The sequence below is a fragment of the Pteropus alecto genome, unplaced genomic scaffold, assembly GCF_000325575.1.
Source record: "Pteropus alecto unplaced genomic scaffold, ASM32557v1 scaffold11, whole genome shotgun sequence".
In the NCBI taxonomy this organism is placed as follows: domain Eukaryota; kingdom Metazoa; phylum Chordata; class Mammalia; order Chiroptera; family Pteropodidae; genus Pteropus; species Pteropus alecto.
The window spans coordinates 9250711-9265034 of NW_006431956.1; the positions used below are offsets into that span (position 1 = coordinate 9250711).

At 38.1% G+C, this 14324-nt stretch overlaps 1 protein-coding gene and 1 pseudogene across 10 annotated transcripts in view; one reads left to right on the forward strand and one right to left on the reverse strand.

The window, feature by feature from the left end:
- TMEM236 (transmembrane protein 236) overlaps positions 1–14324 on the forward strand; it is a 55477-nt gene that overhangs the window by 14203 nt on the left and 26950 nt on the right. Inside the window, exon 1 of one of the 10 annotated variants that reach the window (XM_025043457.1) lies at positions 9110–9551. The exons of the other annotated variants lie outside the window; for them this stretch is intronic. Within the exon in view, the coding sequence (XP_024899225.1) occupies positions 9295–9551 (257 nt within the window). The 5' untranslated portion in view covers positions 9110–9294. Of the gene's footprint in view, positions 1–9109; positions 9552–14324 lie in introns of those variants that run through there. 10 annotated transcript variants of the gene reach the window in all.
- On the reverse strand, positions 5853–7933 carry LOC112475633 (annotated as a pseudogene).

Sequence of the window (14324 nt, forward strand, 5' to 3'; positions counted from 1 at the left end):
CCTGACTGTGGTCCTTTGAGAGTCCTGTTTACAAGGTTGGCCCTTGGCTGGCATTTGGGAGCTTGGATTTTGGGAGGGTTCCCACCATTCCCAGAACTGCTAAGAGTGGCTCACCGCGCCCAAACTATTTGTACAAACGATGTGGTTTATGCTGAACACCTGCTTTCCTTCTGGGAGTCTGGAATTTGCCTACATGCCAGGCAAAGAGTACCTACATGATCAGCCCCCAGTAAAAGCCCCAGGCATTAAGTCGGATGAGCTTCCCTGGTTGGCAACATCTTCCACACGGTGTCAACAGTTTGTTGCTAGGGGAATTGTTCAATTCATCCTGTGTCTCCACGCTCATTTCCCCTGGACTTGACCCCACGTGCCTTCTCCCTTTGCTGATTTTGTGTTGAGTTCTTTCGGCATAATAAGTCATAGCCATGTGTACAGTGTGCCGGACCCTGTGAGTCCTAAGAATCATTAAAACTGGAGGTAATATTAGAGTCTCTGCAGCACAGCAAGATACTGTCACTGCTTTCAAGGATGTTGTACTGTGTGAGGAAATAAAACATGTACATTTAAAAGTATAGCACAAGGTAGATTTTAGTACTAAGTACTATAAGAAGAAATAGGGGCTAATATTGCTTGCAACTGGGATATACATATAGTGTAGTCATTTCACTGTTTGGAACAAAAGGTTTTCCCCAGCTTTATTGAAATAATAATTCATATATAGAAATTGCACACAATATATGTAATTATGTAAGTTTGGACATGTGCATGCACTCATGTTAACATCACCACAATCAAGGTATTCTTGTGCTTTATTTTTGATGTAAGAACATCTAACATGAGATCTAGCCTCTTAACATATTAAGTGTACAATACTTTATTGTTAACTGTTGGACACTGCTGTGCCACACTATAGCAGATCTCTGGAACTTACTCATCTTGTATAACTGTAACTTTATATCCACTCCTGTAAGAAGAATATGCAGTATTTGTCCTGTGACTGATTTATTTCACTTAGCATGTCTTCTAGGTCCATCCACGTTGTTGCAAGTGGTAGGATTTCCTTTTTTTTTAAAGATTAATATTCTATTGTATGTATATGCCATAATTTCTATTAACAGACATGGGTTATTTTCACATCTTGGCTGTTGTGAATAATGTTGCAGTGAACATGGAAGTATTTCTTTAAGATCCTGATTTCAATCTATTTGGGTATATAACCAGAAGTGGGGTAGCTAGATCATATGATGGTTCTATTTTTAATATTTTGAGGAACCGCAATACAGTTTTTCTTAGCAGCTGTACCATTTTACATTCCCAGAAACAGTGTACAGAGGTTCCACTTTCTCCATATCCACCCTAACCAACATATATATACACATATATACATATGTATATGTATATATATGCACACACACAGAAAAATATACGTATATATAAAATAGCCATTCTAACACGTGTTGTCCTGTTCCAGATTTTAAGGGAAAAGATTTCATTTTTTCACGATTAAGTATGATGTTAGTTATGGGCTTTTCATATATGGTTTTTGTTGAGTTGAGGTAAGTTCCTTCTATGCTTTTTTGGGGTTTGGGGGAATATCATGAAAAGGTGCCAAATTTCATCAGATGCTTTTTTTCTGTGTTTATTGAAATAATCGTGTGATTTTTGTTTTTCATTCTTTATTATGAGGTGCCACATTGAATGATTTGTGTATGTTGAACCATCCTTACATCCCAGAGATAAATCCCACTTGTTCATGGTATACGATCCTTTCAATGTGCTATTGAATTAAGTTTGCTAATATTTTGTTGAGGATTTTTACATCCATGGTCATCAGAGATATTGGCCTGTGGTTTTCTTTTCTTTTGTTTTTGTCTGATGTTGATAGGGCGATGCTGGCTTCAAAAAATGAATTTGGAGGTATTCCTCCTTCTGTTTTTGGAAGGAGTTTAAGAAGAATTGGTATTAATCTTTAAATGTTTGATAGAATTCACCTGTGAGACTATCTGATCCTGGACTTTTCTTTGTTGAGAGGTTTTTGATTATCGATTCAATCTCATTATCTGTTATTGATCTGTTCAGTTTATTCTTGATTTAGTCTTGGTAGCTTTTATGTTTCTGGGAATTTATCTGTTTCTTCTAAGTTGTCCAATTTGTTGATGTATAATTGTTCATAATAGTCCCTTATGATCTTTTTTATTTCTGTAGCATCAATCAGAATATTTCCTTTCTCACTTCTAAATTTATTTGAGTCTTCTTTTTTTTCATAGTAAATCAGGCTAAGGGTTTGTCAACTCTGTCTTTTTTAAAAAAATAACATTTTTATCAGCTTTTAATATTTTTCTGTCTTTTATTTCATCTGTTTCTTCCCTTATCTTTATTATATCTTCTACTAACTTTGGGCTTATTTGTTCTTTTTCTAGTTACTTGAGGTATAAAGTTAAGTTATAGTTGAGATCTTTTTTTTAATGTAATCGTTTATCACTATAAGCTCACCTCTTACTGTTGTTTTGTTTTTTTTTTTTTGCCGTATCCCACAAACTTTGGTATATTGTGTTTTTGTTTTTAGTTGTCTTAAGATATTTTTAAGATCTCTTTTGATTCTTGTATTTGAGTATTATATATTTTTTATCTAGACTAGATTCTTGAGCACAGAGAATGAGCTTTTTTTTTTCCCTTCAAGAAACTTTACCTGAACCTGTAGGTTGACCATATGCCTCTCCTCTTTGCTCCCATAATGACTTGCGCATCCATCTCTCACTGTGTTTCTATTGAAATTACTAATCAAAATATATGTCACTTCAACTAGACTGTAAGCCTGTAAGGACAGAGAGCATGTCTTGGACATTTTTTTTTTTTTACCCCAGCATTAGCATAATAGCTATTATAGAGAGTCCAGTCAGTTCATTTGTGAACACATTCTTTCAGTCAGCAAATATTTATTGCGATCTTACTATATGCCAAGCAGTAGTCTAGGTATGAGTATATAACAGAAATCAAATTTGATAAAAAAAATTCCTGCCCTAAAGAAACTTATATTCTAGTTGGGGGAGCAGACAATAAATGTAATAAGTCAAATAAACATTATATTATTAAGTAATAAGAGGAAAAATAAAGCAGAGAGAGGATAGGAAATTGAGGAGAGGGATGTGTTGAAGTTTTGGATAAGCAGTCTCACTGAGCAAGTATCATTACATAAAGACCTAAAGAAAGTGAGGTAGTCGGCTGTTTGGGTCTCTGGGGGACAGATCAGCAAGGGCAAAGGTTGGGGCAAAGAATGTGTGTTGGAAAGTGTTTTCGAAGAATGTTGAGGATGACAATGAGAGTGAGGGTATTAGGACATTAATTTGGAAAGAGGTGGCGGGGAGGCGGGGGATTGTGTAGGATCTTGGAAATTCTGGTAAAGCCTTGGGCTTTTACTCTGAAGGAAATGGGAAGCCACTGGGGCTCTTTTAACAAAGAAGAGATAAGTTCACTTACTCGTGAAATGTTTGTGGAACTGAATGGGCCAAACATAATACATCTTTTAAAATACCCACTTAAAAACCGTAATTAAAGCAAAACCTGCACCACCCAGTGGAGTTAGGGAGTACTGCATTTAGGTAAACCACTTGGAAATTTTATTTTAACCAAAATAACTGGATAGTTGTCATTTTTATGTGCTTTGTTAGGATGTGGGCATGACTAATAACATTGTTTTCAAGTTATTTTATCTTAGGTAAGGGAAAATTGAAGAGCTGCAAACATTAAGTTAACAGTGAAGATTTGGGCAATTTAGGTTAAATCATTTTTTAACCTAAATTGTGAACTTTGAGATGAATATACATTAATTAATTAAGACTGCATCTGCATTTAAATTGATTTTATTTCTTTGCTTAAATTTGTTACTTTGGAATATTTAAAGGCCAATTCAGATTATTGTAATTTCTTCAAAGTAAAATCTGAGAATCGTTGCAAAGAATGAAGCGACTTTCTCTTTTCTTTAATATTCCATTTTTTATAAGATTTTTTTTTTTGAGCCAAATCAATGACAATGCCGGGAAGCGAGAGCTTCCTTTAATATTCCATTTCTAATTCTTAACTCTCATTCATAAATCACTATACACAATTTATGTGATGGCTATGTGATGGGGTGCGAAGCCTTTCTTTTTCTTTTTATTCCTTTCCTTTTCTTTCTTTCATTTTGAGATCTGGACAATGATAATAGAAAAACAAATTACAAGGGAGCATCATTATTTTTAAAAATAGGACATTCTCTATATTTTGTTAACTTCAAGAACAGAGTCACTGGAAAAATAACAGATGTTAAAAGGGTTTCAAAAATGAAATGTTTGCTCTTACAAAGTTGTTTATTTAATAGCCAGAGAGGCAAAATTATACTTTTCCCCATAATAGAAATTTAGTGTAGTCTGGACTATGATAACATAACATTGGTAAAAGGGGCACATATCAGATGGTGACATAATCTTATGAATTCACTTTAAATGATTTATTTAGTGACACCTGCTTATGAGAATCGGTAATGTATTTTGGAAATACATACATATTAAAAATTATAAGTATTCAGTAGATTAGGCCCGGGGACATACTTTCACCTGTTTTCTAAGTTCTCCATAGATCCAGCTTGATCCGCAGAGCAGTTTCCCTGTCACCAGCTCCTGCCTTTTCCTGCATGAACCCCATACGATCACAGGAAACAAACCACAGATATGTCAGAACTTCCCTGGCAGTTTGCACATTTTGTTTCACAGACTACACCGAAAACAATGAACAAACCTTGAGATTACAAATGATCTTACTAACAATATAAGAGACTTTCAATTTCGACTTCCTGCCTCCAGGAAGGAAATGACAGTTGGAAGAGTGGAGAACAGGTGTTACCCTGGACAGCATGATATCTTCTGCTTACTAAAATAAAAAACATTGCATCAACACTGCTGCATGGAAGTGATTCTAACCACAAGACTCAGTCTTTCCACTACGGACCCAGCTTCAGAAAACCAAATCTGTTTCCTGCTAGGAAGTTGTTAAACCCAGCATTAAAGACGTACTAAGGGGCACAGTTCTTTGAAGCAGTCTTGGATGAATCCAAGTAAAGAATTTGGGTGGTTTGAACATGCCCTCCTCCATGTCCTTCCAATTAATGGCAGTCCAATTGTGTGGCAGATGTGTCAGGGGACTTACAAGGGAAGGAGTCAGGATTGGCATAAACTGGTCTTAGCTGAAGGGTAGGTCATTTTAAACTCCCTCTCATTTCCCTTTGTCTTTTTCTCCAAGTCCAGGGTCTGGCGTTGTTTCTTCCCAGTAGCTTAATGGTGGTGTAATGACATTTCTTTCTTTGTCAAACTGGCTAATTCCTCTATCTCTCGTGAAGGATCCTTTCCTGCCTCCCAATCTTTTATAGGAAAATGTAGACAAACGACACTCTAGAAGGGCTGAGGACTCTGAAATAATTGAAGACTTTGCCTGGGACCCAACAACTACCAGACAGGCTTCCCCAGCCTCTTTCATTAGTGCTTCGATTTATTATGGAATATGCCTTTTTGAGGGCACATGGATTGGAAAAGGTTGGGAAAGATATTGTAACACTAGGACCTCTGAAGTCTTTGTGAGTGCTTGCAAAGGGGCTTAGCCTTTTCCTGACATGCATGACGAGATGAAGAAACTGCAGTCCCAGGGCCTATGTCTTTTTTGGCTGTGGAGGAGGGAGACGTGAGGGCTTTAAGTGGGACCATGCAAGGAAGTGGAAGCTTGCGGGCTGAGTGGACAGATTGTATTGGGACAGGTAGTACGCGATTTCTCCTGAAAGGCCAGCATTCCTTTGGAATAAAAGATGAGTCGGCCATTATCAAAGCTTCACACATTTCTCCTGCTGCCCACCACTTCTCTTACCTTTCATCTGTCTATTCATTCCTCCCACAGATATGTATCATGTGGTAGGCACTGAGCTGAGACATGATACAAAGATGAAAGCAGATGTTCTCTGCCTTCAGGGAGCTTCCGGTTTTGTAGGGGTACCCAATGTACCAGCCCCGTAGGGTGGGAAGTGCTGCACTAGAAGTCTGAACGAATACAGAAGTATTCAAAAGGTGTTTTGATGCAACAGAGGAACTGCTCACTTTTGCTGGGTTCGGGGAGGAGAGTAAGAAAAGAATTCACGCAGGACTTAAACTGAGGGTGGGAGGATAAAGGCTATACTTTTTCACGTTCTCCTGTAAGATCAGGAGAAGGCAGTCAAATTCAACCCAAGATGCCCAGCCAGGAAGCAGTTAACCAAGGCTTGTCCCTGTCTTCTGTTTGCCTCTTGGCTTTTTCACTGTTCTTTAGTATCCCCTTAAAGGGATAAGTGGAAGGGGAATTTATTTTGCTTCTGCTGAGAGGTGAGGAAAAACAAGTTAGTGGAAGAAAAAAAAAAATAGAGCACAAAATTTTATTAAGCTGGAATTGCTTTGTTTAATTGATTTTTTTCGTCTAAAATTATTTTCTAGTTTTTTAGCTTGTGAAAGTTTTACAACTGCACATATTAATAAATAAAAGTATTGTATCTAGTATATAATTTGTATCTACTATCTTTTTTTGAGAAGTGTTAAGTATTCTTTATTTGATATTATATACGTAAATCATACTAAAATGCGGTTCATTACATAAAAGGCAACAGTATAGATACAGGGAATTTTAATTAAATTGACACAGTTAGGACCAAAAAGATAAAGTGGACATCGCCACCTTACCTTCAGCCCTTGCCTTTTAACAGGCTAATGAACACAACTTGAAACATAAGCAAGTCTTGCTGTTCTATGAGACAATGAGGGGTTTTCCTCAGTATTTAAACATATTACTATAACCAGTTATAGAAATATGAATATAAATATAAAGCCGAGCTACAGATTTTGAGATGGCATTCACCACTTCCGTGAAAAGTTAAACATTACTAATCACGTCTGGTCCTATCTTTGGAAGAGGAAAACAATGGTGGCACTTGGCGAACTGAAATTACCATCAAAGTACAAAAAGCTGGTCATATTCATTTAACCATAAGCCTGGCTTTTTAAAATCAGGACTGTTCAAAGGAGATGTTCTATCAGCCATTCACGATCTGAATTCTGGTATATGAGATCAGTTTAAATATGGTACACATAAAAAAATGTCATGAGACATTTCTGTTTTGTAATAAATAAGGCAGTGGCCTACTATTACTCCTTAGTAGCTTTTTGGAGATAAGCCATCAAGTTTGCCCTTTCTCCTGTCTTCTTAATGCTGGCGAAGATCCTTTTTGTTTCAGAGATGTATTTCTTGAGATTCTCCAAATACTCTGGGGTCATCAGTATCTCTTCTCCCCAGGTGATGTCTTTGTTCTTATTGCCATTTCTGCAGGAAAATCCGGGGCCTGACCTGTCTTTCACTCACATAAGCCCTGGAAATTTGGCCCAGTCTTGCGCTTGCCTCTCTTTTTCCATAGTATGGCACTGAGCACACTTCTGAACAAAAATCTTTCCCTTCTCAACATCTCCCATTTTAAAATCACTCTTTTGTCATGCGTGACACGGAGACTCACCTCTAGTATCTTTGAAAAAGAAATTTGTGTTAGGGATGGCATGGAGAATTCATGTCAATTATATATTTCATATTCTTGTAACCATTTTTCCAAGTCTCTTTCGTTTGAGAGGACTTCTGCTAAACTTCAGTGAATTCAAAATTCAAGTTTAAATAAAATACTAGATAGCCTGAGGAACTGTCTGATTCATTATTCTGCAGGGGGAGAACAGAGGGTGTTACTCCTCAGAGCTACCACCAGAAGAATCCTAGGTGCATCTGGAGTGCCAGGCGGCACAGGTCCCCTTCTGCAAAGGGCCTTGGGACAGAGGGACCTAGAGAAATGTTGGCTTGCACTGATCTGCCAACAGGCACAGAGGAAGCCATGTAACAGCAAGCATGTAGAAGGAACTCCAGTGTCTTTGCATGCGGTGCTTTCGTTATCACTCCTGCTTTGTTTGTCTTAGCCAAGGTTCTCGTCTCTTGCCCAGACGCCTCCTCTGCTCCCAGCTGGCTTCTGGCCTCCAAGTGAAGGCTGCTCCTGTCCATCCTTCACACTTGCACTCGTCCTTTCCAGATGATCAAGTGACTCCTTTGTTCAGAAAAAGTTGCTTTTTCACTGACACACATACACCCTAATTCTTTTGTGGGACATTCACATTCTGACCCCAGATGACTTTCCTATCATTGCCTTCCCCTATTTCCTTCATGCCTCATCAGATTAACTCATTCCAGCTTCCTTGCTTCGTTTTACTGCCTGAAATGTCACACTCCAACACCTCCCGTTCGTCCTTGTCCTTATTTTCCTTCCCCTTCCCACAGCCCAAAGAGGAAGTTCTCTTCTGTGTTACCATAGCATTAATGTTATAATTCTGACCTCTGTTACTTTTTGTTGTTTATAAGTTTGTTTTCTCCAGTGGGCTTTGAGCATTTTCAGGGCAGGAACCTTTCGTCACTCATTTTGATGCCCCAACATTTAGCAAAGAGCTCACAGGTGCTAAGGAAGGATGTTCATGGAGACAGTTGTTATCTTTTAATATTCGATATGCTTTTGGACTAGATGTAGGTAGCTCTTAATTTAGTGCTAAATCCTGATAACAGGTTTCTAATATGGCCATGTTAGTTTCCTGTCCAACAAAATGAAAATAACATTAATCTTTGTTACATAGCAATTAATTTTTAAGAACAAATAAATATGCGAAGTACCTTAAAGAAGTCTGATTAGAAAGTTGACAAAGTAAATCCAAACTCCCTTTTCAAGCACTTCGAAGAAAAATAAAGGGTCATTTTTCCAAGATGAAGACTCAAGTTTTGGATATTTCACTTCGCCTGAATTTGCTGAGATATAAAAATAGGGGATTGGATTCCCCTTTAACTGTAAAATTATTTTCTTCCAATGGTTCCACTTAACCAGTGTTAAATATTACATAAATGTTTTTTGTGTGCTCAAACGAGCAATTAAAGCTACAGCAAAAGGCCTCTTTTTAAACAATGCTTCAAAGCATGTTCTGAAGTCCATTTGATTTCTAATAACGGATGTGCAGACGCGTTAGGTGATCACTTTCGCAACTGCTGTTTCTTTAAGAGACCTCGGTTGTTAAGTTAGAAGATCATTGAACCATATGAGGGTCAATAAAAGAATAAAAAGTCACTGGTTAGTGATTCGAGTACAAGGAACTTGATCCTAGTTCAGGATCTGCGTCCATATGCTGCTCCTAGTCAGAGGGGGAGCGTCTGGCCCTCAGCAGCTCTCACGGCCTCAGAATGACTTCTGGAAGAATAATCAAGCTTGTGGTGTTTGAGCTTCTTGAATTCGCTGCTTTCTCCATCCCCACTATTGCGATTGTGGAACAGTTTGCCACTGCCTATCAAAGGACAAGGCATGAGCATGAGAAAACGTATTATTGGCTGATTGTTTCCTGTTCGATTGCCTATGTGGCTTCAGTGAGTCTGCTGATTTGGGTTCCCATCAAAGTTCTCTTATTCAAGAAACGGCATCTTTCCAAAAAGATTAAAGGATGGTAAGTAAAAGAATTCTTTGACAGGGGATCCCTTGGATGCTTTCAAAGCTGTTTTCTCATTACTGTGTGTAAGGATGTTAACATAGCAGAGATGGACATAATGTAAAATTAATGAGAAGTAACAATCACTTTCTGTTTATGGTATTTTCCATATTTTTTTTCCCTATAGTCTCAGATTTGTGTTTTATTTTTTTTAATTTATATTTTTAATTGAAAAAATGATTTTACATTTTTTTCTTTTACTTTTTTTTTTCCTTTTTTCCCCTGTCTACCTCCTTCCTCTCTCCTCCCGCTTCCATATTTTTGTAGGGTCAATTTTACTGACCTATACTAACAAATTACATGTGTTCGGAAGATAGGAGTTAGCATGAGTCTATGGAATCCTGAGTTGTTGGACCTAATCCTATGTGTACTCAGTCGCATAAAGTTATCAGGGTTAATGTACAAAAGTCATAACTGCAAGATTATAATATAGAATGTTACTTTTGTATAAAACTGAAAGTAATGTCTATTTCAGAATGTTATCATTGCCTGTTTTACAGGTCTAAGGTCCTTTGACCATTAACCGACTGAGAATTTTAAGCAGCTAGTTCCTTTAATTAGATTAAAAAATACTTTACTATGTTGGTAAATTTGATTACCTTGATGGTGTTGATTTAATTAACAGTTTGGCTAATGACTATTGACCCACTAGAGGTATTGAGAACAAATAATCTGATACTAATATATTTTTCTTTTTAGATCTTCAGATCTGATTCTTACTCATCTGGGATTTCTTTGTTTTCTTGGATAACTTAAATTTTCTTTCATCTTGTTCTTTTATTTTAAAATTGAACAATATGGAGTGTATTTGAAAAGCTAGGAGCTGAGAATTTTAGTATAAGCAAGGATAGAAAAGTAAAAATAATAAATACAATAATATAGCTAGAAATACTGGTACAGAAGGGAAGAGCTGAAGTGTGGACTTAGTGAAGCATATCTAATTACTGATACCAACACCGGATGTGGCCTCGAGAACCTTACCAGGGGACTTTCTGTGGGCAGAGCTCCTAAGGGGTTTCCGGAAATAAATTATTTGGTTGGCACTGCTTTTATCAGTGGGATTTAGGGGTTTTCCAAACCTTAGGATCACCTAAGGGGTGGGTTTGGATCTGAGCTGGGCCTTCCACTCCTCACACCCCCTGGGAGTGGCTTTGGCTGGGCCAGGAGATTGGAAGGTCCAAATGACCACAGGAGGAAACCAATAGGAAACTGCCCTATTGGTTAGTTAGCCCAGAAAGGAGCTCTTTTACCTTTTTCTTTTCCATTCGCTTGAATTCCTAGGACCCTGGGTTCTTAATATCATTCAGGCAGCAGACCTTCCCATATCATGTATCATCATCAAGCTATAATTGCTTTACTGAACATTTATGTACTAAAAGATTTCTATATGAATTTCATTTCAGTTTATACCACCTCATGAAGCAGGTACTTTCTTAAGTTTATCATTATTATTCACAAGAGGAAACTGACGATTAGTTATACAACTTTCCCAGTCAGTTAACTAGTGAGTGGAAGGGCCCGACTTTGGACCCGGGTCCCTCTGACTTCATAGTTGGCACTTCTAACCATTACTTCATTGAAGGTCTCAATCTCCTGGGGCAGCTGAGAGTAGGAAAGAGAGTCGTCTTTCGTTTCTACTTCCCAGCGCACATTTCCTTTTGTGCATCTGCTTCATGTAGTCCCCTTGTGCTAACGTGTTGGGCTGTCACAACAATGGCATCTTCTGGTGATTTCTTTTGGGAAATGCTCTTGCAGGCTTTCGTTTCTGTTTGTGGGTGTGGCTGCTCACAAGTATTCTAGACAGTTTTAGATATATGACAGGTATCTATAATTTCAGTGAAACTATGAAACTACTTCCTCATGGCCTCATTCATAAGCACTATCGTATTGTTCTCTTCCTGGCACAGAAGAGGAGAAATAGCTACTGAGCACTATGCTAGGAGCTTCACGCATTCTGTACTTTATGACAACCCAGTGAGGTATGTGCCAATGTTCTCATCTTATAGATGAAGAAGCAGAAACTCGAAGAAATGATTAACTTTGTCAGGTGATAAAGTTCGTCAGTGGGGGAGCTGGGATTTGGGATCCTCGATCAGTCTGATTCTGTGCTATTTCCTCTATCATGCAACTTTTTATTCTTTCTGACTTTGAATGCCAAATGTGTTTCAAGAAAAAATCAACTCGTTTAGTGTCATTAGGATACATTTCCCCCAAAGATGCATATTTGGATATTATATATAATTCCCCAAAGATGTGTATTTGGATATTTTAATATATGTGGTAATAATAGTGTGCCATATCTTAATTGCTAGATGAAGAAGATGTAAAAATAATTGCTATTCTAGAAAGTAGGTATTAAAAGTATGAATTATTTTTGAAGAATACTTAAAGAGTTGTTTGCGTGACATTTCATAGATCCTTAGCTTTCACAGATATATTGTTGAGGATCCTATTGGAAAACCTCCGTGCGGGTCACATTGGCATCCTGAGCCTGCGAGGCTGGTATTCAGGAGAGGGTGAGTGAGTCATCCAGCTAGTAAAGGGTGTGCCCTGGCAGTACAGCTGAGAGGTGCAGACCTGAGTTCAAATCCCAGCTTTGACGTTGACTGTGACCCTTATTGTGAATTATTTCAACTCTTTAAATTCTAGTGTTCTCATGAACAAAACAGGGACAACCTAGTTTCTTCATTGGGGTGACTAAGACTGCACATAAAGTTCTGAGCACAGCGCCTGGCATCTCACTACCTCAGGCTGAATTTGGTATTTTCATTTAAAACACGAACTTGTTTAATCCTCAGAATGATTATGAGAAGTGGTAGAAGTGATGATAAAACCGATAAAAAGGAAGAAAATTTTTAAGTTGAGACAGTCTCATAGGTCTCTTTTATCCTTTGAGAATAATTAGGGCCAACATGGTGATATCATGACTATTTTCTAAAGTATTTTGCATATACACAGTACTTTTATGTTTCATTTTTTCCACTAGACCTGCATGCCGGTGTTGTGAAGTTGACCAGATGGATGCCATTCCCATTTTATAAGGGAGGAGACCATGTCAGAGAGTGAAGACATATAACTAAGTCAACAGTAGAGTCTGAACTTTAATCGAGTGCTCTTTCCTATACTCTTGTTAAACAATTCTTCATTCTTTTCGAATGGTGGTTTCTTTTTAGGGATGCCTGTCATAGTTTATAATAGACTAGGGAGATGGTTTGAGAAATGAAGAAAAGCTATTTATATACATACCAAATTGTATACCCCAGTAAAGTAGAGAAATTTTTTTTCCAGGAGTAACAGTGACTATGTGGAACCATTGAGCAAGGCTAGCCAGGAAGTGGAGCACACTTCTATGGAGAGGGTGCCTTGGGACAGGATGATTCTGGAGGACCCTTGGGGATTCCCACACTGTCTTGGGACCCAGGGCTACATTTCACGAATCCTCTCAAGTTTTCTAGAGTTTAATTGTTTTAGACATAACCTGTCAGGAAACTTGGGCAGTTCCAAGTTTGAAAGACTCTAATATTTTGGACGACATTTTACTTTGCTTAAGTCCTTAACATATTCGATGAGATTTTTCTGTTGATTTGTTTAAGGTAGTAGTAGTAGTAATATTAATTGTAATTGCAGTTTTGGGGGAAAAAAATATGTTTTGAACAGTCACTGTGTGCCAAGCATACTTGTAAACACTTTGCCTATATTATTTTAATTCTGTAAGATTTATGTAAGAACTTATAGCTCCTATTTTACAAATAAGGAAATTAGGCACAGAGATTAAAAAACCACATAGCCAGTGGGTACTGGAGCCAACACTAACCCCAGGGTGTCTGTCTCCAGAACACCTTACTACTCCACAGCAGTGATGGGCACAGCACCAATAACATCTGGGCACTGCTGGACAGACACGCTATGCTGAAGGAAATAGAGCTTGCTCTTTTCAGCACCTCTGAGGTCATCGGTAAATTACCATGAACTTAACAGTGGTGCTTGACAGTTACTTCTCAGAGCACTCCCATTTCTCTCACGGAGTCTCTCATCTTCTTAAATACTCAGTAGTAATAACTGTATGATACTTGACTACAGGTTTTTCCTTCCTTGTCTCCACCCCCCCTACCCCCCCTCCCCCACCCTATCCAACAAATCAGCAAGAGTGTATTTACTTTTTCGCCTTTCTTTCCTGGCATATGCAGTAAGTCACCAGATTCCATTCAGTCTTCCTCTTTCACCTCTTGCATCAGCTCCTGGTTCTCTATGACTGATTTATTCACCCCAGCTAGGCCCCTATTTCCAGGACCACCCTACAGTGGCAATGTTCCCCACATTTTCATATGTTAAGATCCAGTGCCAGGTCATTGGTCCTGGTTCTTTTGCTCAAGGAAGCATGAAGAGCATTTTATTACCTGATGCTGGGGCACCCTCAGCTGGTGTCCTTTGTTTCTTCTCTGGTCACTGTTTCCCTCGCAGTTCTTGTTGACAGAGTAATATCTTGAAAAGTGTTTTCTGCATATCAGTTGCACCCCCTCAAAAAAAATCTCTTCTTCCCCTCACCTCAATTCAGTGTTGACATTATACTGCAGAATCCTGAAGCTGGAAGGCACTTAGATTTCTTCTACTACATTGTTGCTCACAATACAGGCAGTTTACCTCTGATCTAGCGAATTCACTACTTTTTGTGTCTCTTGAGTATATTCTTCCTTATTCCTTATATTGAAATAAAATCTGCTACCATGTGAC